Here is a 27,397-nt window from a genome sequence, read left to right as displayed (position 1 = left end):
GTAGCCATGGCAACAGCAAGGCCCCTCCCTGAGCGGAGGCTGCAGGAGGGCTTTGATGTGGAGTTCCTGCATGGCAAGAAAGGGAGAGGGAGAAGGGGCGGGGCTGTCTTCCATCTCTGGGACTCCGCTAGGGCTGCATCCGCACTGCAGGAACCACACGAGGATGGAAGACTGGCCCATAGGGAGACGTTGGGGAAGACTGGCCCATAGGGAGACATTGGGGAAGACTGGCCCATAGGGAGACGTTGGGGAAGACTGGCCCATAGGGAGACGTTGGGGAAGACTGGCCCATAGGGAGACATCGGGGAAGACTGGCCCATAGGGAGACATTGGGGAAGACTGGCCCATAGGGAGACATTGGGGAAGACTGGCCCATAGGGAGACATTGGGGAAGACTGGCCCATAGGGAGACATTGGGGAAGACTGGTCCATAGGGAGACATTGGGGAAGACTGGCCCATAGGGAGACATCGGGGAAGACTTGTCCATAGGGAAACATCGGGGAAGACTGGCCCATAGGGAGACATTGGGGAAGACTGGCCCATAGGGAGACATCGGGGAAGACTTGTCCATAGGGAGACATCGGGGAAGACTGGCCCATAGGGAGACATTGGGGAAGACTGGCCCATAGGGAGACATCGGGGAAGACTGGTCCATAGGCAATCATTGGGAAGACTGGCCCATAGAGAGACGTTGGGGAAGACTGGCCCATAGGGAGACGTTGGGGAAGACTGGCCCATAGGGAGGCGTTGGGGAAGACTGGCCCATAGGCAATCATTGGGAAGACTGGCCCATAGGGAAACATCGGGGAACACTGGCCCATAGGCAATGATTGGGAAGACTGGCCCATAGGGAGACGTTGGGGAAGACTGGCCCATAGGGAGACATTGGGGAAGACTGGCCCATAGGGAGACATCGGGGAAGACTGGCCCATAGGCAATCATTGGGAAGACTGGCCCATAGGGAGACGTTGGGGAAGACTGGCCCATAGGGAGACATTGGGGAAGACTGGCCCATAGGGAGACATTGGGGAAGACTGGCCCATAGGGAGACATCGGGGAAGACTGGTCCATAGGCAATCATTGGGAAGACTGGCCCATAGGGAGACGTTGGGGAAGACTGGCCCATAGGGAGACATTGGGGAAGACTGGCCCATAGGGAAACATCGGGGAAGACTGGCCCATAGGGAGACATTGGGGAAGACTGGCCCATAGGGAGACATTGGGAAGACTGGCCCATAGGGAGACATCGGGGAAGACTGGTCCATAGGCAATCATTGGGAAGACTGGCCCATAGGGAGACGTTGGGGAAGACTGGCCCATAGGGAGACATTGGGGAAGACTGGCCCATAGGGAGACATCGGGGAAGACTGGTCCATAGGCAATCATTGGGAAGACTGGCCCATAGGGAGACGTTGGGGAAGACTGGCCCATAGGGAGACATTGGGGAAGACTGGCCCATAGGGAAACATCGGGGAAGACTGGCCCATAGGGAGACATTGGGGAAGACTGGCCCATAGAGAATCATTGGGGAAGACTGGCCCATAGGGAATCATTGGGGAAGACTGGCCCATAGGCAATCATTGGGAAGACTGGCCCATAGGGAAACATCGGGGAACACTGGCCCATAGGCAATGATTGGGAAGACTGGCCCATAGGGAGACGTTGGGGAAGACTGGCCCATAGGGAGACATTGGGGAAGATTGGCCCACAGGCAATCATTGGGGAAGACTGGCCCATAGGGAAACATCGGGGAAGACTGGCCCATAGGCAATCATTGGGAAGACTGGCCCATAGGCAATCATTGGGAAGATTGGCCCATAGGGAGACATTGTGGAAGACTGGCCCATAGGGAAACATCGGGGAAGACTGGCCCATAGGGAAACATCGGGGAAGACTGGCCCATAGGCAATCATTGGGAAGACTGGCCCATAGGGAGACATTGGGGAAGACTGGCCCATAGGCAATCATTGGGAAGACTGGCCCATAGGGAGACATTGGGAAGACTGGCCCATAGGGAAACTTCGGGGAACACTGGCCCATAGGGAGACATTGGGAAGACTGGACCATAGGGAAGCATTGGGGAAGACTGGACCATAGGGAGACATTGGGAAGACTGGCCCATAGGGAGACATTGGGAAGACTGGACCATAGGGAAACTTCGGGGAAGACTGGCCCATAGGGAGACATTGGGAAGACTGGACCATAGGGAAGCATTGGGGAAGACTGGACCATAGGGAGACATTGGGAAGACTGGCCCATAGGGAGACATTGGGAAGACTGGCCCGTAGGCAGACATTGGGAAGACTGGCCCGTAGGGAGACATTGGGAAGACTGGCCCATAGGGAAGCATTGGGGAAGACTGGCCCATAGGGAATCAATGTGGAAGACTGGACCATGGGGAGACATTGGGGAATACAGGCCCATAAGGAATCATTGGGGAAGACAGGCCCATAGGGAGACATTGGGGAAGACTGGCCCACAGGGAGACATTGGAAGACTGGCCCATAGGGAGACATTGGGAAGACTGGCCCATAGGGAGACATTGGGAAGACTGGTCCATAGGGAAGCATTGGGGAAGACTGGCCCATAGGGAATCATTGGGAAGACTGGCCCATAGGGAATCATTGGGAAGACTGGCCCATAGGGAATCATTGGGGAAGACTGGCCCATAGGGAATCATTGGGGAAGACTGGCCCATAGGGAGATATTGGGGAAGACTGGCCCATAGGGAGATATTGGGGAAGACTGGCCCATAGAGAAACCGAGGTTTCCCACAGGGAACCAGGGCTCCGGTTCTGGAGACGGTGGGGGTCTCAGGTGCAGGGCCCCATGGTCCCAAGCCCTCCCCTCCTCAGGGGCCTGAAGAACCTGTCATCCATCTCTACCGGACTGTGGAACGGCCTGCCGGATGAGATCCGTCTACTTACATCCTTAGACAGCTTTAAAAAGGCTGTTAAGATGGATCTCTTCCGGCAGGCCTTCCCAGAATAGAGAATCCAGCCTTAGAAAAACGTCTGGGAAAGATACTGCTGCTCCCACTGATTGCTTGTTGGTATGATGTTGTTGACCTTCTGGTCAGTTTTTAATTTGTATGTTTGTTTGTTGTTGTTTTTTGTTCTGTTTTTTAAATATTGCATTGAATTTAATACTTTTTTAAGGAGGGGAGGGTACCAGGGATTTTATATGTTTTGTATTTTTAGCTTTGTTAGCTGCCCCGATTGTTCTCAGAGGGGCGGGATACAAATAAATTTTATTATTATTATTATTACCAAGAGGGGACCCAGTCATTCTTCATAGAGTTTGTCCCCAATCCAGTCCCCAAATTTTGTTCAGAACAGGCGCCCGCATGTCAGCGGGTTTGTTTGCTTGTTTGTTTGTTTTCAAAACTGTCTCCTGAGCAATACAGAGGCTGCTGTGGCCTAAGGCTGAATTGCCTTTTACATTTATCCTGGCCTCAGCTGAGAAAGCAGCCCCTTTGAGAGGCTCTCTTGACATATAATTGTATGTTCGCCTGTCCATGAGGGCCCTCATAGGTAAGATCTGTAGCCCAGGAAAGGTCAGCCCTCAAAAATAGTGATAGGGTTGAAGCCACTCTCATTGCCAAGGAGGAGGCTGCCCCTTTTAAGGGCCACATCTGCACCTCTTTCATCAGTGTATGCATATATTATATATATGTGTGTGTTTCTATATGTGAAAGATAGAGGGAATGTGTGTCTTCTCTATCTTGAGGATAAATGGGAGAAAACCAGGGCTTAGGCTGAGTCACCCATCGGTTAGACTTGTAGTTTTGCCATTACCTGTCAAGGTAAAGGATAAAGCTCATTGAGAGACATAGAGTTTAGGTGTACTCTTCCCTGGCACCTTCATGAAGCCAGTCTCTGACCAGTGTCTCTAGTTCTGAAGGCCCTGGGCTGAGAAACCTCACCTCCATCTCTGGAAAAAGGAACATTGGTTTGGGAACTGAATTTTTCTCTCTCTCCAACAGGTCCAGCACAACAGACAGCCTTACTGATGGCAGGAGTGGCGCAGTTGGCCGAGCAAGCGGCTCAGGCCTTGGAAGAGGAAGAGCGGGAAGCCATAGCGGAGGAAGAGGCATACACTCATGAAGAGTAGCATGGATGTTTGAGGTAATCATCTTCTCTCTCCTCTTTCTCTTTCCTTGACTCCCTTTCATGTGTGTTTAAACATGAAGTCAAGTAATAACGTTAGTATATATGGTAGTTAATGGGTGTTAAATTTTATTGCCTGGATTTTATCTCCCAGATCCCACATGGCCAAAGACAGGAATGGCCTCTGCCTAAGTGGAACCCCTTCAGACCTTCAGCAGATTTCAAAAGCTTGCATGATGTATTTTGTGCATTTTTGGTTGGCCCAATAAAAAATATTGCTGTTTTGTGGATTTTGGATGTCATTCTATATAGCTGCAAAAGAATCCTGAGGTTCACACTATCTTGCCAAATGTCATGTTTCAGACCCAGGTCTAAATAGATACCTTTGTTTTTGGACAGGTGCTGCTTTTACCTGCCTGGAAACTGCCTTCCGCCTTGACGCTCTTCACAGACAAATGAAGCTCCTCGGTGAGGACAACCCTGTTAGCAAGCTTCAGGTTAAGCTGGAGCCAGGTACATTTGGGGCTGAGAAAAGCAGGTTGGGCTTTGGCTTTTATAAAACAGGAGCCTGACTACTTCTGGCTGCCCATGTCAGAACTTGTGACATTTTTGTGATCGTTAGCGCAGTCTCTTTTCCTTCTCTTCCTTGCCACATTTTGGGCCAGTTCCACCAAACTGGGAAATGTCAACAGTGAGAAATGAAGCATGAAAGTTTATAGTGTAATGGAGAACGCATCCCTCTTAATTTAGGAACAGGCAATGAGCTGTTGTTAAAGTGTACATAGGTACCAGCTTTATGCTCTTTCCTAGTAGCCACCCCTGTTTATTTCATTGGTCTTAAAACTGAATAGGTACATATGAGATTGTACTGTAAGATAACCATAGATTCCTCATCCACCGCCCCCACCATTTTGTTTTGCTTTGATTTTATAATGCCTTCTAGTAGACAGGAGAGGCAATTTTGTCATCCCCACTAAAATGTTTTCGGCACGGCGGGACTACAGTTGGCCCTCTGTATCCACGGATTCTTTATCCACAGCTTAAAAATATTTTAAAAATATATAAATCCCCCCAAAACAACCATGATTTTGCCATTTTATATGACGGACACCATTTTACTTTGCCACTGAATTTAATGGGACAAGCATCCACTGGTTTTGTTATCCACAGCGGGTTCAAGAGCCAAACCTCAGCAGATATCAAGGGCTTACTGTATATATCTATTTAAATCAATGCTGGCCGCTTCCACTTCCAGTGCCTGAGTCTAGAGCAACCTGGGGAAGCGGTGGCAAAATTGCCCCCATGGCCCCTAGAAAACTGGGGATGTTTTCTAAAGTCCAAATAAAAAAAGGAGGTGTGAGATTCTCACCACATCCATCCATCCATCCATCCATCCCCACCACCACGTCCCATGCCACCCCACCTGCTAAATTATGCACCATTGCAAAGCCCCACAAGAAGAGTTTTTAATCCATTTTCTAGGCATCTTTGTCCAATAAGTTTTTGGGAGTAGCCAGTACCTTTATGGGACTCATTAGGGGGCTTCAGAGTTAGAAGGATAGAATCTTAGAGTTGGAAGGTGCCTCAAGGACCTCATAGTCCAGTCTCCTGCTGTGCAGGAATACATAGCAAAAGCTCGTCCAACTTCTCTTTAAAGACCTCCAAAGAGGGAGAGTCCATCACTTTCTCAGGGAGTCTATTCCACTGCCATACAGCTCTTTACAGTCAAGAAGTTCTTCATGATGTTTGGGTAGAATATCTTTTCTTATAATTTGAATCCATTGATTCATGTTCTAGTCTCTGTTACAGCAGAAAGCAAACCCACTCCATCTTCTTGTTTTCTGCTGCTCCAAAGAATAGGACCTGGAACAATGGATGCAAGCTGCAGGAAAAGAGATTCCACCTCGACATTAGGAAGAACTTCCTGACATTAAGGGCTGTTCGACAGTGGAACAAACTCCCTCGGAGTGTAGTGGACTCTCCCTCCTTGGAGGTCTTTAAACAGAGGCTGGATGGCCATCTGTCAGGGATGCTTTGATTTGGATTTCCTGCATGGCAGAATGGGGTTGGACTGGATGGCCCTTGCGGTCTCTTCCAACTCTATGATTCTACACAACATCTCTTCAGATATTTAAAGATGGCTCTCAGTCATCCCTTATCCAAGCTAAACATACCTAACTCCCTGAATCATTCCTCATTAGCCTTGGTTTCCAGAAGCCCTTCTCTGGATACATTCCAGCTTGTCAATATCCTTCTGGAACTGCGGTTCCTAGAACTTGACACAGTATTCTAAGTGAGGTCTGACCAAAGGAGGACAGAGCAGTGCTACCACTTCCCTTGATCTGGACACTATACTCCTGTTGATGCAGCCTAGAATTTCTTTGGAGGTTTTTTGGCCGCCACTTTATACTGTTGACTGATGTTTAGATGTAGTATCTTACATTTATCCCTGTTAAAATTTGTATTATTATTTTGGCCCAGCGTTCCAATCTGTCAGGGGCTGTTTGAGTTCTAATCCTGTTCCCTGGGATACTAGTTACCCCATTCCCATGCCATTTGGTGTCATCTGCAGATTTGATGATGTGGTTCTCAACCTTTGGTCTTCTGGGTATTTTGGACTTCAACCCCCAGAACCTGTCACTGGCCATGCTGGCAAAGGCTCCTGGGAATCAAAATACAAAATAGCTGGGGAATGATAGATTGAGAATCCCTGATCTAAGTCATTTATAAACATGTTGGACATCCCCAAGTCCAGGAGATTAGAAAGCTGGGCCAAAGCTAACAAAATGAACTTCAACATGAGAAATGGGCAGAAAAATAAAATGCACAGATATAGGATTATGGGGGACACTTGGCTGAACGAGAGACTTATTCATGTGAAAGTGATCTGTCAGTCCAGACCACAAGTTGAACATGAGTCAACAGTGTGATGCAGCAGCTAAAAAGGCCAATGCATTTGTATTCTGCTTTGGTCAGGCCCCACCTAGAATATTGTGTCAAGTTCTGGGCACCACAATTCAAAAAGGACATTGAGAAACTGGAGCCTTGTGTCCAAAGGAGGGCGACTAAAATGGTGAAGGGCCTGGAAACCATGAAGCCCTATGAGGAAGGTCTCAGGGAGCTGGGGATGTTTAGCCTGGAGAAGAGAAGGTTAAGAGGTGATATGATAGCCCTGTTTAAATATTTGAAGGGATGTCCTATTGAGGAGGGAGCTGACTTGTTTTCTAGGACCCTGAGCAATGGATGCAAGCTACAGGAAAAGAGATTCCTTTTTATATATATATATATATATATATATATATATATATATATATTGATTGTATTTAGGCATTTTAAAAACATACATGACAGGATTTCATATCCATTTATCATGCATTAGTTCATATCGTACATACATTCTGTCCTGTCTCCCCCCTCCCATTCCCCTCTGTACATATCTATATCTTGGGTTGATCAAAATTGTTCATACAGCTAATAATACTTATTCTTCATCAATTTCCTATCGTACATTTCCCCATCTCACATTTCTTCCTGTCGCTTATTTCTGATATCAAGCAATGTGTATTCCTAACAATAACATTCTTATATGTATTATCTTATCCTGTACATATATAGTTGCTACCACGTTCTAACTGTTACATGTACTTCCTTCTGCTTATATCAGATTCCTTCTTTAGACAACATTATAGGAAATCCCAAAAACAGAAACAAAGAGAACATTAAAGAAAGAAATCCGTTCATTTCCATTTCTCAGTACAGTATTTTATAAACGGGTCCCATGTCTCTCCGCCTATATTATTTTTCTCTTGTAAATACGATGTCATTTTGTCCATCTTTATAACATCCAAGGCTTTTACTAGCCAATTATTAATTTCTGGAGCTCTTTACTCTTTCCAATGTTTAGCAATTGTTATACATGCAGTCATTAACAGATATAAAATTTGTTTCAAAATTTTTCTGTCTGTCGCATCATCGATCATATTTAACAAACATGTCTCCGGTTCTAATTTGATTTTAACTTTATATATATCTTATGTACATCCTTCCAGAATTCTTTTATTAATGGGCATGTCCACCACATGAGATAGGAAGTTCCTATTTGCTTTTTGCATCTCCAACCAATTCCCTCTTTGTTTTTGTATATTTTTGCAAGCCTAGACGGGGAAAGATGCCACTTATATACCATGTTTATACAATTCTCCTTCATATTGACACGTGATGAAAACTTCAGATCTTTACCCCACGCTCTCTCCCATTTTCCCAGAGGGATACAATGACCCACGTTTTTTGACCACTCTATCATATTTGTTTTAATTGTTTCCATTTCTAATTGAATTTTTAAACAGTATCCATACAATTTTGAGATTGCCCCCTTCTTGTCACTTAACAATATCTCATCCAACTCATTTTTATCTTCAGATATTCCACTATCTCTAACATCACATGCAAAACGCTCTTTTATCTGATAATATGTAAGCAAGTTTAATTTAATTCCCTCATTACCCAATTCTTCTTGACTTTTCAATATCTGCCTCCCCTTATCCTTCTTCAAAATATCTCTATATCTCAACCATCCCTTTGTTTCAATTTTATCTCTTATACAAAAAGCTTCATGAGGTGACACCCAATCCGGAAGTTTTGTATATCATTTCCTTTTATATCTATCCCACACCTTTAACAATGCCTGCCTTATGATATGATCTTTGAATTGCTTATTTTGGTCCACCTTCCCATACCATAAGTATGCATTCCATCCAAATATAGCGTTGAAACCTTCAAGATTAAGTAACTGTTCATCTTTCAGCTGAATCCAGTCTTTTAACCACTCCAAACAGCAAGCGTGATCGTATGTCTGCAAATCTGGCAATGAAAGGCCCCCTTTCTCTTGTGTCAATTAGCAAGCTCCATTTTATTCTTGCTTTCCTCCCCGACCATATAAAGTTAGTTAGATCTTGTTTCCAGGTCTTAAATACCGTCTCATTTAAAATAATAGGCAAGTTTTGGAATAAGAACATTATTTTTGGCAGAATGCTCATCTTGATAAACACAATTTTTCCCATCAGAGAGATTTGTAATTTTCCCCATCTTCCTAATTTTCCTTTGATGGCCTTCCGCATGTTCTTATAATTATTATCAAATAATTCTATTTTTGTGTTAGTGATGTTTATTCCCAGAGACTTTACTTTCTTTTGAATCTGTATTCCACTAAGTTCATATAAGTTATCTTGTTTTCTCTTGCTCTTGTTAAATGTTAAGAAGGCCGACTTAGATTTATTTATTTTAAATCCTGCGCAAGATCCGAATTGGTAGATAATTTCAAGTAGTTTTGGTGTCATGACATTTGGTTCTTCTATAATTAATACTACATCATCAGCATATGCCCTTAACTTCATGTCTTTCCCTCTTATTCTTGTCTCTTTTATTTCTTCATCTTTTCTAATTCTGTTACAAAGAATTTCCAAACACATAATAAAAATAAGGGGCGACAGTGGGCAACCTTGCCTTGTTCCTTTTGTTATCTTGCACTTTCCCATCTTATACCCATTAACAATCACTCTTGCCTCCTGTTCTTTGTAAATTTCTGTTACCCATTTTAATATTTTTTCACCTAAATTTAGTTTCTTCAATAGGTTTTCCAAGAATATCCAATTTAAATTATCGAAGGCTTTCTCTGCGTCGAGGAAAAGCATTGCCACTTCTTTCCCTGGATTTTTATCATACAATTCAATCAAATCTATAACTGTTCTAATATTATGTTTGATATATCTCTTGGGCAAAAATCCACATGGATCTGATTTTATCCAATTTTGAAGTATTTTTTTAAGCCTGTCTTCTAGGATACTCGCAAAGATTTTATACTCTGTGTTTAGGAGAGAGATCGGCCTGTAGGACAGATTCCACCTCAACATTAGGAGGAACTTCCTGAGAGTAAGGGCTGTTCGACAGTGGAAGATACTCCATCCTCAGAGATTTTAGTGGAGTCTCCTTCTTTAGAGGTCTTTAAACAGAGACTAGATGGACATCTGTCAATGGGGGTGCTTTGCTGAAGAGTTCCTGCATGGCAGAAGGGGCTTGGACTGGATGGCCCTTTTTGGGTCTCTTCCAACTCTACGATTCTATGATTTTCCACCTTTTCAGCAAGAAAGTGGAGCTGAAAGCTGTTTACAGCAATAACAAAGTATTAGAGAATCACATGGATAACATTCATGTTAGTATCACAATATACATTAATCCCACCACATTCTCTGGGATTAAGGGCACAGGACCCCTGTGAATGTGGAAATACCGCAAATAACAAAAACACTATGATTTTACCTGAGGGAACACCTCTCTAGGAATCTCTTGGTCCTCTAGTGAAACTCTGTGGTCAACATCTGCCAGACATTGACCATAGAGTTGCACTGGAGGAGCTACAAAGACCTAGTGGAGTGTTCCCACCTCAACATTAGGAAGAACTTCCTGACAGTAAGGGCTGTTCGACAGTGGAACACACTCCTTCCTCGGAGTGTAGTGGAGTCTCCCTCCTTGGAGGTCTTCAAACGGAGGCTGGATGGCCATCTGTCAGGGATGCTTTGATTTGGATTTCCTGCATGGCAGAATGGGGTTGGACTGGAGGGCCCTTGCGGTCTCTTCCAACTCTATGATTCTATGATTCCCTCTAGGAATCTTTTGGTCCTTCAGTGCAACTTTTGGTTAAAGTTGACCATAGAGTTGTGTTGGAGGATCTAGATATTCCTAGTGGGAACATATTAATAAAATCCGAGAATAATCAAATCCGCAAAAGTCAAAGCCATAAATGTGGAGGAATGAGTGTAATTATATCAGAACAAAGCAGAATCCACAGAATTCATAACAGTTTGCCAGAAATGGGTATTCATCACCAAAAGACAGAGTTCTTCTGGAAAGGCACTTCCTCAGCTTTTGCAAATAGGCAAGGCTTTGCTGGACTCTGCTTTTCCTCTCCCTGCCATAGCTTCATCCAGAAGAAAAGAGCCGGTGATCAGCTGTGGAAGAAACATCCATCCTGTTCCCTTTATCTATTCATCACTTTCCCTTTGCTTCCATTCTTCATCTTCTCTCTGGGGAGAGTAATGCTGAAACTATCTTATAGTAGAATTTGGAAAATTACTTTTAAACAAAGAACTATTAATAATAAATAATAATAAAATTTTTATTTATATGCCGCCCTTCCTACGATCAGGGCGGCTTACAACAGATTAAAATGTATTACAGAAATACACAGATTACAAATTACATAGTTAAAAACAGGCAACAAACAAAAAGACCCCATAGCCCAACCTCTTGGCCACGGAAGAGGAGGGAGGCCCACAGGATATTTATTCGGGGAATGCCTGTTGGAATAGGAAGGTTTTGAGATCCTTCCTAAATTGGGCCAGGGTAGTAGACGAGCGGAGCTCTGTGGGCAGCGCATTCCAAAGGGCTGGGGCAGCTATGGAGAACGTCCTCCGAGTAGTGGAGGCCAACCTTGCCCCAGGCACCTTCAGTAGCTGCTGCCCAGACGTTCTGAGGGTGTGGGGCGGAATGTACGGGGAGAGGTGGTCCTTTAGGTATCCTGGGCCCAAGCCATTTAGGGCTTTATAGGTATTGTTGTTGTAGTTCCAAGCCCCACCAAGAATAGTTGGTTATGGTTAGTACAATGCTATGTTCAGTTTTCCTAAAGGAACTAATATGGTTGCATTGTAGTTACTATGAAAAACATGTCAATCTTATTGCTACAAACTGATAGAAAGCCCCACAATCCACCTTTCTTTCTTTCTTTCTTTCTTTCTTTCTTTCTTTCTTTCTAATTTGCCTGTGGTGAAGGAAAGGCTGTGGAAATCAGTGTAAACAAGAATGTGGTCTAGTCATTTAGAAGTATATTGGTAAATCTGGCAGTGTAAGAAAGTCATGGTTGTGACACTGAAGTTTTAAGATCAATTTGGTACATTTGGTAGCTGAGTTTGGCTTTCTTATGTACTAGAGCTGGTACTTTGTGCATAGGAAATCTTAGTCATTGTCCAATCCAGTTAAAATCATAATGGATTTCTGCCTGACTCTGTATCACAAAACTGCCAACGGTCACAGAAGCCTTCCCTCTTTGGAAGTGAAAAAGCATCCCATGTGGTTCCCTCTTTGATCCTTGGATGTGTAAAGAAGACAACATGCACCCTCGATCCCTGCCCTTCTTGGTTGACCGCCATGGGAGGAGATGTCGTAACTACATTGTTACGATTAATAATCAGTGCATCCTTCCGGGAGCGAAAATTTCCATCCAAATTGAAATTAGCAGTAGTTAAACCGCTGCTGAAAAAACCTTCCCTGGACCCTCTGGTGAGAAACAATTATAGACCAGTCTCCCTGCTGCCATTCTTGGGCAAGGTGATCGAGAGAGCGGTTGCCTTCCAACTCCAGGCTGTCTTGGATGAAACTGATTATCTGAACCCATTTCAAACTGGCTTCAGGACAGAATAAGGAGTTGAAACTGCCATGGTTGCCTTAGTCAATGATCTCCGTCTGGGCATTGACAGGGGAAGTGTGTCCTTGTTGGTGCTCTTGGACATCTCAGCAGCTTTCAATACCATTGACCATGGCATCCTTCTGGAATGCCTGAGGGAGTTGGGCATCGGGGGGCACTGCGCTCCAGTGGTTCCGATCCTACCTCTCAGGCAGGTTCCAGATGGTGAGGCTGGGGGACATTTGCTCCTCTAAGAGGGAACTTACATCTGGTGTACCACAAGGAGCTATTCTCTCCCCCATGCTGTTAAACATTTACATGAAACCGCTGGGAGAGATCATCCGAAGACATGGGGCGCAATGTTATCAGTACGCTGATGACACCCAAATATGTTTCTCTGTGCCTCCGACTGATGCAGTGACTAAGGATGGTGTCTCTCCTCTGAATGCCTGCCTGGAGTCGGTAATGGGCTGGATGAGGGAAAACAAACTCAGACTGAATCCAGAGAAAACGGAAGTACTTGTGATGGGTTCCTTGGGTCTAAGGAAGGAAATTTGTCCACCTGTCCTGGACGGAGTCACACTTCCCCTGAAGGATGAAGTTTGCAGTTTAGGAGAACTTCTGGACTCATCCCTGCAATTGACATCTCAGGTAGATGCGACAGCCAGGAGTGCTTGCAATCAACTTCGGTTGATACACCAACTGCGACCCTACCTAGACCGGAGGGACCTTGGAACAGTGGTACATGCTCTGGTAACCTCTCATCTAGCTTTCTTTTATGCGCTTTACTTGGGGCTACCCTTGTACCAAGTCCGGAAGCTTCAGTTAATACAAAATATGGTAGCCAGATTGGTCACTGGTTCATCAAGGTTTGACCATATTACATCCATCTTAAAAGATCTCCACTGGTTCCCTAATTGCTTCCAGGCACAATACAAGGTGTTGGTTTTTACCTTTAAAGCCCTCCATGGCTTGGGCCCGAGTTACTTGAAGGAACGCCTCTCTCTACACAATCCGCATCTCCCCACACAATCCATCCCGCACTCTCAGAACATCGGATAAGAACTTATCAGAAATAGCAACTTCCAAGTATGTTACTACCTCGCAAAGAGCGTTTTTAACAACGGCTCCGAGACTTTGTAACAGTCTCCCTGAGGAGATCCGCTCGGCGACCTCGTTAGAGACGTTTAGAAAAGTGATTAAAACCGAGCTTTTTAGCCGAGCATCCCCCACTTGATATGAATACCTCCTGATACCAATGACATGCTTCTGTCTGTGTATGACCCCTGCCTTGCTTGATGATGCTACTGCTATTGTCTGATTGTTTTTAGCTAATTTGTAATGGGATTTTGATGTAAACACTTTGTGCTTTTAATTAGTCTGTAACCTCGCTTCGATCCATTGGGAGAGGCGGGGAAACATAAATAAAATTATATTATTATTATTATTATTATCATCATCATCATCCATGCTGGTGTGTCTCTTGCAGGACTCGAGTTTGAACGCTGGCTCAACGCGACGGGCCCTCCTTTAATTGAGCCAGACTTATCTCAGGGATCCAGTCTGACCAGCCCTGTGGAGATGCTCTTTGACCTCTGGACCACGGAGCCCCTTGATGCGGTGGCTGCTGCCAACAGTGTCAATATGGCAGAGTGGCAAACCTTCCAGACAGTGCTCTTCCTGGACAGGCTGTTGGATGGGTCACCGCTGCCTCATGGTGAGTTTTGCAGAGATGACAGGCGAAACAGTACCTAGACTTAGCGCAGCTAGAAGATAAGGCTGCAGATGAGGAGGTGGGGTGGAGGATGGGACCTACACTATAGCAGTCAGGAGATGGGGCCAGACAGGAGTATTGAAATCTTCATTGATCATCGTTAATGGCACTAGTCTGCTTGGTAAGTAACCATCAGTAATAGGCATAATAATGCTTGGTAAGAGAAAAGGCAGTAGGAAAAGAAGAAGACTGCATTACAAATGGATAGACTCAGTCAGTCAAGGATGCCTGAGCAGAGCTGCTGAGGATAGGGTGACTTGGAGGGCTCTCATTCATGTTCACAATGACGGTAAATAGGCACTAGTAACTACGTGTCAAAAAGGATGTGGACAAGCTGGAGTGTATCCACAGGAGGGTGACAAAAATGGCGAAGGGTCTGGAAAGCCCCAAGCCATACTCAGCTCCCTAGGTCTCCCCTCAGAGGGCTTCATGGTTTCCAGATCCTTCACCATTTTGTTCTCCCTCCTTTGGACATGCTCCAGCTTCCCAACATCCTTTTTGAATTGTGATTCCTTGCCTAAGGCCACCTGATGATTTCAATGCAGAGGACAGATTCAAACCAAGACTCCCTGTATCGTTATTCTTTATGGTTGTTGTTCTCCTCCTAATCTTTTGTATGATGTTCCACTTGTTCTGTTACAGATGTCCCGGATGTACACGATTCCATTGTACGAGGATCTCTGCACTGGCACCTTGAAGTCCTTTGCCTTAGAGGTTTTCTATCAGACCCAGAACCAGCTGCACCCCAACTGGCGGAAAACCATCCAGCAGATCTTGACACAGGGCTTGAACCCGCTCCTTGCTCTGGACACGGCGGCTGTGGTTGCAGAGGCCCCAGTGACTGAGTACGAGGACAGGTCCCCCGAAGCTGTTCACGCTTCCATTTCTCTCAGGGACGTAAATGTGTCTGCTTAGCGCACCAGCTCATGGAGGGGCAGGCAGCAATATGAAGAAGTCCTGCTCCCCCTTTTGTGCCACTACAAGGAGACTGGATGCCATGATCGCCTCCTCCCTCTTCCATCTTCCCTTCAGGTGCCTGACTTATTGGCACAGTCAGATATCAGGGATATGTCTTATTATAGCTGCAAGCAGGGGCTCTTTTAGGCCGGATCCTTTGACTTGAGGCATCATGAATGTGAATTCCAGGGTGTCCATTGTGAGCAGGAAAAAAAGAGTTCTGTTTTGGGCACCTGGCTTTGACCGATGCACCAACGCCACACGCAGGGCTACCTCTTCATCCATCTCTGAGGAATTAGGCCAGCTCCCCTGTATCAGAAAGACATTGCATAGTGTGTGTCTGCCTAATGACTGATAAAGAAACGTCTGTCTGGGAGAATGTATGCATAACCCTGGTGGAAAATTCCTTTTAAATGTACATCGATGCCTTACTATAACATCACTGATGAATTGTCAAACTAAACTTTGTGACTTTTGGAGCTTTGTGGTTTGCCTCTTTTCTTTTCCACCGTGTGCTGTCCAGGCATTTCTTACTCTCAGCCCCATCCTACAATAAATACATTCTATATTATAAATTATATTATTATCCCAAGCGCACCCAGTATTTTAGAAAGCCAAGGAGATTCTGGGAGGAAAGCACATAGGGAAGCCCAAATTCAAAAGCTCTGCCGATGGGAACAGAGTCAGCTCATTCAAAATAAGGTGCCAAAGGATAAATCTGTGGGTGCCAAGGGTAAGCAAAGAGCCAAATAAATGTGTCTTGAGATCTGTTCTGCGCTGCAGAAATAATGCAGCTTGGCACCACTTTAAACTGCCATGGCCCAGTGATAAGGAGTTCTGGGATTTGTAGTTTTGAGCGATATTTAGCTTTCTCTGTCAGAGCGTTATGGTACCACAAGAAACTACAAATCCTAGAACTCCAAAGCATTGAGCCATGGCAGTTAAAACAGCGTCAAGCTGCATTATTTCTGCAGTGCGGATTAGACCTGAGACAAAACAAGCCTTAACTAGAAGCCAAAATGCCTAAAATTGAGGATATCTGACTTAATAAGATACTAGAGAAGATGAGAAGAAGTGGGAAAGTGGGGAAAAAGAAACGTAGCAGCACCTGTAAGACTGTTTGGAGGTTGTAGCAGGGGAGCGCAACTATTGTATACCCTTGACAGAAGATTGGTACATTCCTATCTGGGATGGTCGTCCTCTTCCACCATCAGTCACAGGGAAGGCTTTGATGGAGAGTTCCTGCATGGCAGAAGGAGAAGAAGAAGGGGCTGGACTGGATCAGGGCCCTTCTTGGGGTCTCTCCCAACTCTAGGATATTCTAGGACTCTTTCTCTCCCGCAACAAGCCAAGGGGCTCCCAATGCGAATGGGGACCCCATGGTAGCTGGGAGGGAGAGGAAGGGCCTATCCTGCTCCTGGGCCGGCCATGGCTTCAGGGAGGCCCATCAAGCCTCTCTGTGCAGAAGGGCAGGAAGAAAAGGCCAGGCACAGGGGGTCAGAGGTCATTCTGGCCAGGGCCAGGGGAGGGGAGCCCCCCTGAGAGGTCCATGATGGCGGTGGGCCGAGGGTGGGACCCCTGCCCTGCTCAGAACAGGTCTGTTGACCACAGGACCCCCGTCTGCCTGTCTGCCAGCCCCAAATGCCAGTCACCATGGGCCCATCATAATCATCCTAGTAAGCTTTATTGCTATTGCCCACCTCTCCCTGGGATCAAGGTGGGATTACAACAGAGATAAAAAATACAAGGAAGCATAAAACCAGAACAAGACATACATTAACCCCTAACCCTCCCACCATTACAAGCAGCAAAAGTCAATAACCGTTAAAATCACATCAGTAACACAGCCTATAGAATGAACAGGACGGAGTGGGCAGAAGGAAGGCGGAGGGGGCTGTCTTTCTTTCTTTGGGAGGCCATCCATCTTGACAGCCTTTTAAAGGCGTCGAAGGTGGTGATAAGACGGCTCTCTTCCAGAAGGTCATTCCATAGTTTCGGAGCGGCGCATGAGAAGGTCCTCTGGGAAGTTGCAGCCAATCTGGTCTTCTGTGGCAGCAATAAATTCTTCCCAGAGGATCTGAGGGTGCAGGGAGGACTATATAGGGAGAGGCACTCCTCAAGTAAGACGCCTGAGAAAGGGAACCTGGGGGTGGCCTCTCTGTTGTGGCCCCCATTACTCACCTTCCTCCTCCTCCTCAGTCCTCCTCATCCTCTGCATCCATCATGTGCCAGAGTTCCCCTCCCCAGCTCCTGGGTAGCAGGCAACAGTAAATACACTTGTCCCTTCATATTCGCTGGGGTTAGGAGCACAACACCCCCGTGAATATGGAAAAAACGCAACAAACAAACAAGCCACCATATTTTTACCTGAAAGGACACCTCTCTAGGAATCTCTAGGTCCTCCAAGGCAACTCTGTGGTCAACATCCAACAGACACTGACCATAGAACTGCGCCGGAGAAGCTACAAAGGCCTACTAGAGTATTCTTGCTAGAAATCTCCAGCTCTTTCAGTGCAACTTTTAGTTAAAGTTGACCACAGAGTTGCACTGGAAGACTTAGATACTCCTAGAGAGAACATAGTAATCAAATCCGTGAATCATCAAATCCACAAATATCAAAGCAGCAAACGTGGAGGGATGAGTGCACCACTGACCAGGGCGCTTAAGCACTCCCTAAGCAGCAGTTTACAAAATGTGGAAGCTCGGGGGGAGGGAATTCCCCTTCGGACCCAGGCCAGGAGTAGGGGCCTGAGGAACTTATCATTCATCTCTACCAAGACTGGACCCAGTCATTCTTCAAAGCGTTTGTCACCAATCCAATCCTCAAATGTTGTTCAGAACAGGCCTCCGCATGCCAGTGGGTTTGTCTTTATTTAAAGCCTGCCTCCTGACCAACGCAGAGGCTGCCTGTGGCCTATGGCCAAACTGTATGACATCTGGCCTGACCTCAGCTGAGAAAGCAGCCACTGAGTCGCTTGTAGATTGTCTTGACATAGTTTTATGTTTGCCTGTTTATGAGGGATCTCATAATTTCTCTCTGGTTTGCTGTTCCCTTTGATCCCTTTGGAAACTGAAAATTCTCTCTCTCTCTCTCTGTTGCAGGAGAAATGTTACTAAGGGCAGTGGAAGTGGCAGTGGTGGTTGGTCAGGATGCAGTAGTGGCAGCGGAAGTGGCGGAAATGGTGGGTCTGGCGGTGGCTCAGCAGACGGCTCATGCAGTTCAGGCGATGCTGGAGGCCATTAGACGAGCAGAAGCACACGCCAATGAAGAGTAACAGAGCTATTTGGGGCACTCGTCTTCTCCCTCCATCGCTTCCTCCTCCTCCTCCTCCTCCTCCTTTCTCTTCCTTTGACTCCCTCTCGCTTTCTCTCTCTCCCTTTTGCTCTCCTCAAAGAAAACACTCAAAGGCAGAGTTTTCAGAATTTAAAAGCTGTTTACTTATTATTATCAGCATGATTACAATCTCCTATTTTCCTTGGTTCTAGGTGGTCATTGGTAACACTTTTGTGGTTATGATAAGTCTTCTTTGGGGAATCGGGGAAGATTCTGTGGTCTAAATGTCAAAAAAGAAAGAAAGTGCGACCCGTGAAGGTGAAACTGGCTGATGCTTTCAACCCATTGAGTTTGGAGAACTTTCTCTTTGCTTGAAAAAGTTCCTTTGGCTGGACTCCCACTTGTTGGAAACCAGCACTTTCAAAAGTCTTAGAACCAAAGCAGAACTGGGAAAACTTTCTTTGGTTGGACTACAGCTCCCATGTTTTTCTAAAAGCAGTGCTTGAAAAGGTGTTTAAAAGAGAGCAGGGGAAAGTTTGCTTTTCTTCTGTGCTGTGCAGACCTTGGAAAAATGGATTTTCAACTAGATAAATCTTTTCTTGTTTCTTTTGGACTTGGTCTTTCTCATCTGAAGGGCATGCTCTGAGCAGGGATGGTTGATGCTTAATGCACCACGTTTAATGGCCCCACGGGGCCCCTGTGACATCACTTGGGAATGCTGCCTGGTCTCAGGTTTGGGCCCTGCTCCTCCTGACTTGGCAACCTTTGGCAAAGACCTTCCTTGATGCCCCTTTGGTCATCCATCAAGGGGGCACCTTTTCTGCAAAAGGCTGTTGGGGCACACAGTTATGCCCCTCAGGGAAAGGGGATGTGGGCCAGATAGATGGCTAAGAGTTGCCGTCTATCCAGTTCTGAATCGCCTGACCAGCCTTGAGTCCTGCTTGGTCTTCAAGGGGGGCAGTGGGCAGAAACTAATGGAGGTATTCCTTGGAAAGAGGACTCTTCCTCCTAGATGGAAAGAAGAGTCCCTTTACTGTCCTTTCCCAGCCCAGTGGGATTGGGACATCCATCTCCTCAGAGACAAAGGAGCCCTCCCCAAGGGATATTTCTGTGGGCCCAAATCCTCTGCCCAGTGCCCAGTTTGGAAACAAAAATGGTTTGGGAGATGACTTGGAGGCTTGTGGGGGTGTTTAGGACCTCCAAGTGAGACCTTTCTGCCTCCTCAGGAGGGCTACTTGATGTAGAGTCGGTCGGTCAGCATGGTGGGCAGGTGGGTCACAGCCTGCAGCCGCACCCACCAGTGGGCCTCCATGGGGTTGTAGTGGGCATGGGGAAAGCGGGTGTTGAGGGCGTCTGTGATGTCCTTCAGAACAGGGGAGATGTCCCTCAGGCCGCTCTGGACGAAGGCCTTCATCCAGTCCACATGCTGCTGGAAGTAGGCCTCCTCCCCACAGTTGGAACGGACGCTCTCCCCTGCCTCGGCCCACATCTGCTGGGCTGCAGCCTCCATTCTATGCGCAGTCAGGATGCCAGTGGCTGCGATGAAGTTGCTATTGATGTATCTATTTATCTATGTATATATATGTATACTTGTAACGGAAAGCACGCCCAGCTGACCATTCAGGAGGCAGCTGAGGGCCAGCCAATGAAATGAGGGCTGGGATTTGTGAACATTCTGGGCGTCTGTTGGGGATGGGCAGTTGGAATGTTGGCGGTTATGAGGCAGTGAGGGGGTGAGAACCCAGGGGGAAAAGGCTGGAGGAGAGGTTAGGGAAGACAGTTGATAGGAGTATGTCCAGAGAGGGACAGGAGTGAAGTTAAAGAGTCTAGAAAGGAGAGACTCTATGTGACCAGACCCAGGCAGAGGGGTTTGGGTTACTAGTTTCGTTGAGATATAGAGCAGCCGTAGGGGCTGGGATATTAAAAGAATTACCCAGAGAGGGACAGAGAAGTCCCAGGGTAGAGAAAGAGGATAGAAGGGAAGAAGGAAACATAGTAACGAGGGGAAGAATACACTTGTAACCAAAAGGAACGCACCTGAACTAAGTTCAAGTCATATCTGTTAAGCAACTTGTTCAATAAAGTTTATATGATTTTGTTTCATCTTAAAGACGTGTCGGCCATATCTGTTTATCCACGCTACTATATTGAATAATACTGTGAACCTGCCATATATTAAAGGGGGTTCGTTACAGAAATTGGTGGGCAGCGGGGTGGGATAATAGAAGTCCCAAGCGCCTGCCATAAAAGAGAGGTTAGCCGTTACAATACTTATCTATTTATATATCTATATATGTACGCATATACATAGAATAATAGAATCATAAAGTTGGAAGAGACCACAAGGGCCATCCAGTCCAACCCTCTTCTGCCATGCAGGAACTCTCAATCAAAGCATCCCCATTGACAGATGTCCATCCAGCCTCTGTTTAAAGACCTCCAGGGAAGGAGACTCCACCAAAATCTCCAAGGAAGGAGTGTGTTCCATTGTTGAACAGCCCTGACTCTCAAAGGTTCCTCCCAAGTTGAGGTGGAATCTCTGTTCCTGCAGCTTTCATCTATTCTTCCGGTCCTATTCAAATATTTAAACAGGGCCATCACTTCTTAGTGCAGATTGAAGCTAAGCAACAATCAAGTGATAGTAGTCTGTCAGAGAACTGGAAGAGAAATGACATGACATTGTACAATAATAAATAAGCAACCATAAAGCACTCAGATTTTGTTTTATCATAAACTACTGCGGGGAACGGCACAGAGTTTGAAAGGGTAGGGATGCATTGATAACCCAACTACAGGTTTGTGACTGATTTCTTTCACTCCTTCAGGCAGCTGAAACCGGAAGGCCCTCAGCAGATGGGTGAAGAAAAGGAAGAGCTCCATCCTTGCCATTTGCTCACCCAGACACACTCGAGCCCCTGCAAGAGGTAAGGAAAAGGAAAGCATCCAATGAGACAGGGTCCTTTCCACCCATTCCCCACTTCATGTTTTGGTCAACAAAAGCTTCATGTTCAGTGCAAAAAAGACAGTATTTCCATGCTCTGCTACATGAGAATTTGTAGCCTCTTCAGGGAACTGGCTCTGAGAACGATCACATCACAGTTTTTTGTGGGTTTTTCGGGCTATGTGGCCATGTTCTAGCAGAGTTTCTTTCTCTGAAGAGGCCAGCCACAGTTGCTGGCGAAATGTCAGAAAGAAACTCTGCTAGAACATGGCCACATAGCCCGAAAAACCCACAAAAAAACTATGGATGCCGGCCATGAAAGCCTTCGACTTTAGATCACAACACAATGTATGTGCCACACCACAATGTCTCTGTGTGTGTTTCCTGAGCTACACAGAGCGATTCTTCAGCAGACCATTTTGGTTGGATTGCAACACATAAGGAGCTGAACTGATCAATTGATCTCAGATTGTCTTCAGTGTACTTGCATAAAATATACCAAGGTATTGTCTCCATCCCGTGTGACATTTTCTGTTTTAGGGTTCAGAAATTTAAACCCGATTGTTTGCAAAATCATCATCACCACAACAACAACACTATTTCAACATCACATTGCCAATATGTATGTACTAGTCTGCCTTTATTTATTATGATCTAAGAGTGCCCCAAAAGGCACCAGGCTAAACTAGACTCATGCAAGATGCAGACTCAACTGCACCCCTGCAGTTTAACTGCTCACCTTAGTACTGAAATAATAAAGCAATAACAACACCCAGAACATTTCAAATTTCCTGCCCCATTAGTTCATTTGCAAATAAGCCCTCTGAAAATTCTCATACCTGGCCATGCAAGTGGCAAATTTCTCAGCTTGTAAATAGAATTTAAAGGGACCATCTGTTCAGTGAACTGTAAGAAATGATTGTCACATCCTTAGCTATGACTCAAGAGGTGATGATGCTCCCACATCATTAATACTGGACACTCTAGATCAGTAGTTCTCAACCTTCCTAACGCTGCAACCCTTTAATACAGTTCCTCATGTTGTGGTAACCCCTACCATAAACTTTGGTGTCTAGATTCTTAAGACCATCGGAAATATGTGAGAAAGGGTCGTTTGAACCCCCAAGGGGTTGTGACCCACAGGTTGAGAACCACTACTCTAGATCATTTAAACTTCTTAAAACAACAGGAGATTCTTATTCAGGACACTGCTTAATGCAGGAGAGGGCTCTGGGTGAAGCCCTCCAGATGAGAGCATGGAGATTTATCTTTAAGAAGAATGTGCATAATGTCACAAAGAAACAACTCATAACTTGAGTGATGGTAGGCTCATACTCAGGGTCTTGATAAGTTATACATTACTTCAGCATGCCATTATGATTGTTCTTTAAGGTAGTTTTCCAAATTTTGTTCCTGATCTAGTTGGAATGCCCATCACTCCTTACCAGGGACAGTGGATGACTAGGGCCAGTGGGCATTAGCTCTGTCTTAAGGTTGCCATCAGTCAGAAATGACTTGAAGGCACACAACAACTACTCATTGAAGGGCGCCACAAAAAGTAACCATGTTTAAATTCCACAATTACCTGCTCCAAATGGCAAGAATTCTTCTTTAGCAATAAAATTCCCCTCCTTGTCCAAAAAGTGGTTTGGGTTGAATTTGCTGGGGGTCTCCCATTGCTTGGGATCACAAAGGACAGAATTCAGATCTGTAACAACAAGGGTTTTCTGAAAAGAAGAAAAGGTGGACTCAGCATGCATCTGCAACAACAGGCTTCCTTACCCCTGCACTACACAGAGAGATACTCTGATGTGCCTTGACATCCCCCTGTCAGCAATTCAGGTTTTAGCTTGAACTTTAAGGTTCCATCCAAGGTATTAAACATTACAATCAAACACTGAACATCATTAGGTGAAGCACTGAAACCGAAAGCGGTTACACTGCCCTACTGCTAGGGATGCCACCCTCCACCATGTTCTTTGCTGCTTTCTCTTAATGTACATCCTATGAACAAAGAGAGAATGAGTTCCCATAGAAGGAGCAGAAGGAGCCTGTTTGAAGGCAATCTCTAGGGCAGTAGTTCCCAAACTTTGGTCCTTTAGGTATTTTGGACTTCAGCTCCCAGAAGCCCCTGTCAGCTTGGCCAGTTTTGGGAGATGGAGTCCAAAATGTCAGGAGGACCAAAGTTTTGGAACTATTGCTCTAGAGTATTAGAGCAACTGTCATCTTGAAAATAAAACGACACCTAAAAAGTATAAATCAATAATGCACATTACTTACCAACATTAATAGAATTCACTTATTCACACTAAAGGTGTACTTTTATTTTCTAGGTAACAGTTTCTATGTAGTTTTTATTGATTTTTATGACTGGAGCAGAATTTGGAGAAATTAAGCACAAACCTGCCATTTATGAAGACTGGTGAAGAAACGCATCCCGTTTGGCTGAAAGACAGATGAAGGGCTGAAACAAATTGAAGCCATATGGTTGTCTTTTCCTCCTCCCAAGGACTTCAGGCCAGTTTACTTCTTGATTAGTGAGTGATTTGTATTTTTAGTGGTAGATTTGTTTAAATGTAAACTATGGATGTAGTTGGAGATTGTGTACCATTTTTTTCAAATTTATAAACTAAGATTAGATAGTTTTTGTGGGTTTTTCGGGCTATGTGGCCATGTTCTGGAAAAGTTTATTCCTGATGTTTATTTATTCCTGCATCTATGGCTGTCATTTTCAGAGAATGCTGGCATGGAAGTGAGTGGTGTGTGTGTGTGTGTGTGTGTATACACACACACATACTGTGAGACCCTTGGTTGAGAAGAGGCGATTTACATGTGAATCTCTGTGTTGGTCTGTTGTTCAATGGCAACTTCAGCAAGAAAGAAGAAACCTTTAAAGTACACAAAGGGGAAAAACAAATCAGCAAGAAACTCCAGCTTTGGGGGGCGGGAGGGCTTGGCATACACATGGCGCAAACCCCAATGCTGCCCCCAAGCTGGCATCACGCCACCCCGCTGACCATACAGCAGGCAGCATCACAGCGTTTCTGCGGCATGGCGTTTACATGCGTTGCAGTGCAGAAACACGTAAGAACCACCACTGCAGTGGAAAGGGCACCTCCCCCCCCCCCCAAAAAAAAGGGAGTGACATTTTGCTGCTCCCTTTTTTTGGGGGGGGATGATCAATTGGGGCCGCAACATGTGGCTGCTTCAGCCCCGATCCAGTACTCAAAGGGGCAGTGCAGAGCCGGCCTTCTGAGGCGGTCTGTTTCATCCCAGAGTTTGACTATCAATCCTGAAAAACACCAAAATCAAGACTCAGCAAATGCAGAGGAAAACCACCCCAGGTTTCCCAGCAGACAATGCCTACGAATTAAATAGACCCCTTGAGGCATTGCCATTCAGCAGCAGACTAACACAGAGATGAACAGGTAAATCACTCCCTTTCAACCCAGGGTCACACAGTATAAAGATATTTCCCACTCACTTCCATGCCAGCATTCTCTGAAGATGTCTGCCACAGATGCCAGCAAAAGGTCAGGAATAAACTCTTCCAGAACACAGTTATATAGCCCAAAAAACCACAAAAAATATGGATGTCAGCTGTGAAAGCCTTTGACTTGACATGAGATTAGATATATAGTTTTTGTTGTTGTGTGCCTTCAAGTCATTTCCAATTTATGGTGACCCTAAGGCAATCCTATCATGGGGTTTTCTTGGCAAGATCTGTTCAGAAGAGGTTTGTCATGCCCTTCCCTTGAGGCCGAGAGAGTGTGACTTGCCCAAGATCACCCAGAGGGTTTCATGGCTGAGTTGGGTACTGAACCCTGGTCTACAGAGTCTTAGCCCAACACTCAAATCAGTATTCCATACTGGCTGAATAGATGAGTAGATATAGATAGATAGATTTGGTTATGGGGTTGCAACCATATTGATCTTCTGTACCCTTGGAATGTGAAAACCAAGCATGTTCAATTCCTTTGAACACCGTCTGGGGACTCCGACTGGCAAGATGTATTTGGCACGCTGGACTTCATGGATCACTGCGTTGGTGTAGGGCAGTTTCTTCCGATCTTGGTAGCTGACTGAGTGAGAGGAACCCAAAACATCCTCCATCTCTTTGTAGGCCCTTTCTGAAAGGAAAAGTGAGAAAGGAAGCCTTATTCTGGAAATAGCTCTTAATCTCAGAAAAGTCAGAGAGTCACTGAAAGATATTTAAGGCACATGAAAGGGGCATTTGTAAAGCAACCTGGAAAACATTGAGCTATAGGGTGGGATGGAGGCAACCTCCACTGTCGCTTTTTCTTTTGTGTATGTGTGTGTATGTGTTTTGTGATGACATTTACTATTGTTTGTATTCCAGCCATTGCAGTATAGCCTTAATTAAGTATCCAGGAGACTGTGAGTGTGTTTGTGTAAGCAGACATGCCTTCAAGTCACCTGCCGACATGATGACTCCATGAATTTTATATGGTTCTCTTAGGCAAGGAATCCTCAGGGTTTGCTTTGCCACTTCCTTCTTCTGAAATACAGACTATAGCACAGGGTATTCCTTGGTGGTCTCCCATCCAAGTACTAAAGAGGGCTGACTCTGCTTAGCTCCAAGCTGAGATGGGATCTGGTGCCTTTAGATAATTTAGGCTAGGGCACTTCAAATGTAGAAATGGTATTTCTTCCCCCAGTGCATCTGGAGCACACTGTTTCCAAGTGCATCATGCTGCTTCTGTTAGCGAGTGGAATGCACTACCTTGGAAGGTACTAGACTCTCCAGCATTGAAAGGTTTTTAATAGATGTTGGATGGCCACAAAGTTTTAGCTTTGGATTCCTCTACTGGACTAGATTGGGGTTGACAAAGGGCAGCCTGCGACCCACACTTGGCCCTTGGAGCTTACTATGGTGGCCTCACTCTGAAGCTCCCCGAAATGTCCCCAAAAGGCCTCTAATGTCCAAATTTTGTTGGAAACATTTTCAATGCCTTTTCATGGCAATTCCCCCCAACCATGTAGAAAGCTCTCCAATCTCATGAAAATATGAAATAAAATTAAACCCCACATGAACCTCAAAACCCCTGCCCCCAAATGCTTCCATGTTTCTCTGCAGTCCCTGTCAAAAATGGGGACAGAAGGTGATGCAATGACTTGTTGTCCTTTTGAGAAGGGTTAGAGAGGGAAAATGAAAGTATTTGGCTAGCTGAGGGGTACAACTTGTAGGGGTGTCGAGGGGGGGATCTGCCACTGATCCCCAGGCAGTTGCCCACCCTCAACCTAAATGGACCTTGGAGTCCTTTCCAACTACAGTCACCCCTCCTAACTCATGCATCTAGGATTCGTGGGTGTGACATCTGTTATTTCCAATGGGGTGCGTCCCCATGAGGCATGCCTTGCGTTCATGGGCACATGCTCCATTCAAGCCTATGGGGCTTGGATATGCATGGACCTCCATTTTCACAGGGGGGGGGGTTCCGGAATGGATCCCCAGTGAAAAAAGAGGAAAACTGTATACAGTTCTGAGATTCAAAGCTGTTGCATCCAAAATGAACAGTGTCAGGATAAGGCTGAAAGCAAAAAGGGGGCTTTTGTATGGACTGCAGAAAAACATAAATAGTTCTTTAAGAATTTCATCAGCCTGTGACATTCTTCACACACACACCCCACTTTCCCTTCACCTCCATGAATGAGCTGAGAATGGTATATTTTGAATGTCTAGCACACTGCACTGAATATTAGGATCAACTACTCTTGCAGATTGGAGAGGAGATATGGCAAGCGGAATATGTAGGCAATTCAGAATCCTGCTGTTTTGGGGATATATGCAGCCATAGAACATGAGAAAATTAAGAACTCCATTTTGCCAGCAATCAGAACACGAATAAATGACATTTCCATCAG

At 45.5% G+C, this 27,397-nt stretch overlaps 2 protein-coding genes across 7 annotated transcripts in view; one reads left to right on the top strand and one right to left on the bottom strand.

The window, feature by feature from the left end:
- LOC149317863 (uncharacterized) overlaps window positions 1-27,397 on the top strand; it is a 31,698-nt gene that overhangs the window by 503 nt on the left and 3,798 nt on the right. Inside the window, exons 2-5 of one of the 5 annotated variants that reach the window (XR_016279937.1) lie at window positions 14,055-14,282; window positions 14,982-15,371; window positions 21,396-21,494; window positions 23,845-24,048. Coding sequence is in view for 3 of the 5 variants with exons in the window: in XM_089508588.1 (XP_089364714.1) it covers window positions 14,181-14,282; window positions 14,982-15,184; window positions 18,399-18,540 (447 nt within the window). In the remaining 2 variants the exon portion in view is untranslated. Of the gene's footprint in view, window positions 1-12,912; window positions 13,217-13,237; window positions 13,319-14,054; window positions 14,283-14,981; window positions 15,372-18,398; window positions 18,554-21,395; window positions 21,495-23,844; window positions 24,049-27,397 lie in introns of those variants that run through there. The other 4 variants (XM_089508588.1, XM_089508587.1, XR_016279938.1 and 1 more) reach the window with 4 other exon arrangements.
- The window catches only part of LOC149317862 (cytochrome P450 2J2-like), a 35,623-nt gene continuing 29,497 nt past the window's right edge, over window positions 21,272-27,397 (bottom strand). For both annotated transcript variants that reach the window (XM_089508579.1, XM_089508580.1), the window contains 3 exons: window positions 25,454-25,641; window positions 23,097-23,238; window positions 21,272-21,485 (listed from right to left, as the gene is read on the bottom strand). In XM_089508579.1, coding sequence (XP_089364705.1) covers window positions 21,298-21,485; window positions 23,097-23,238; window positions 25,454-25,641 — 518 coding nt within the window. In that variant the 3' untranslated portion in view covers window positions 21,272-21,297. The remainder of the gene's footprint in view (window positions 21,486-23,096; window positions 23,239-25,453; window positions 25,642-27,397) is intronic.

This window comes from Sceloporus occidentalis, unplaced genomic scaffold (assembly GCF_023333645.1).
Source record: "Sceloporus occidentalis isolate IW3139 unplaced genomic scaffold, rSceOcc1.0.p SCAF_2, whole genome shotgun sequence".
Classification (NCBI taxonomy): domain Eukaryota; kingdom Metazoa; phylum Chordata; class Lepidosauria; order Squamata; family Phrynosomatidae; genus Sceloporus; species Sceloporus occidentalis.
The sequence above is the reverse complement of the archived record's forward strand: the minus strand, read 5'-3'. Positions and strand labels throughout refer to the sequence as shown.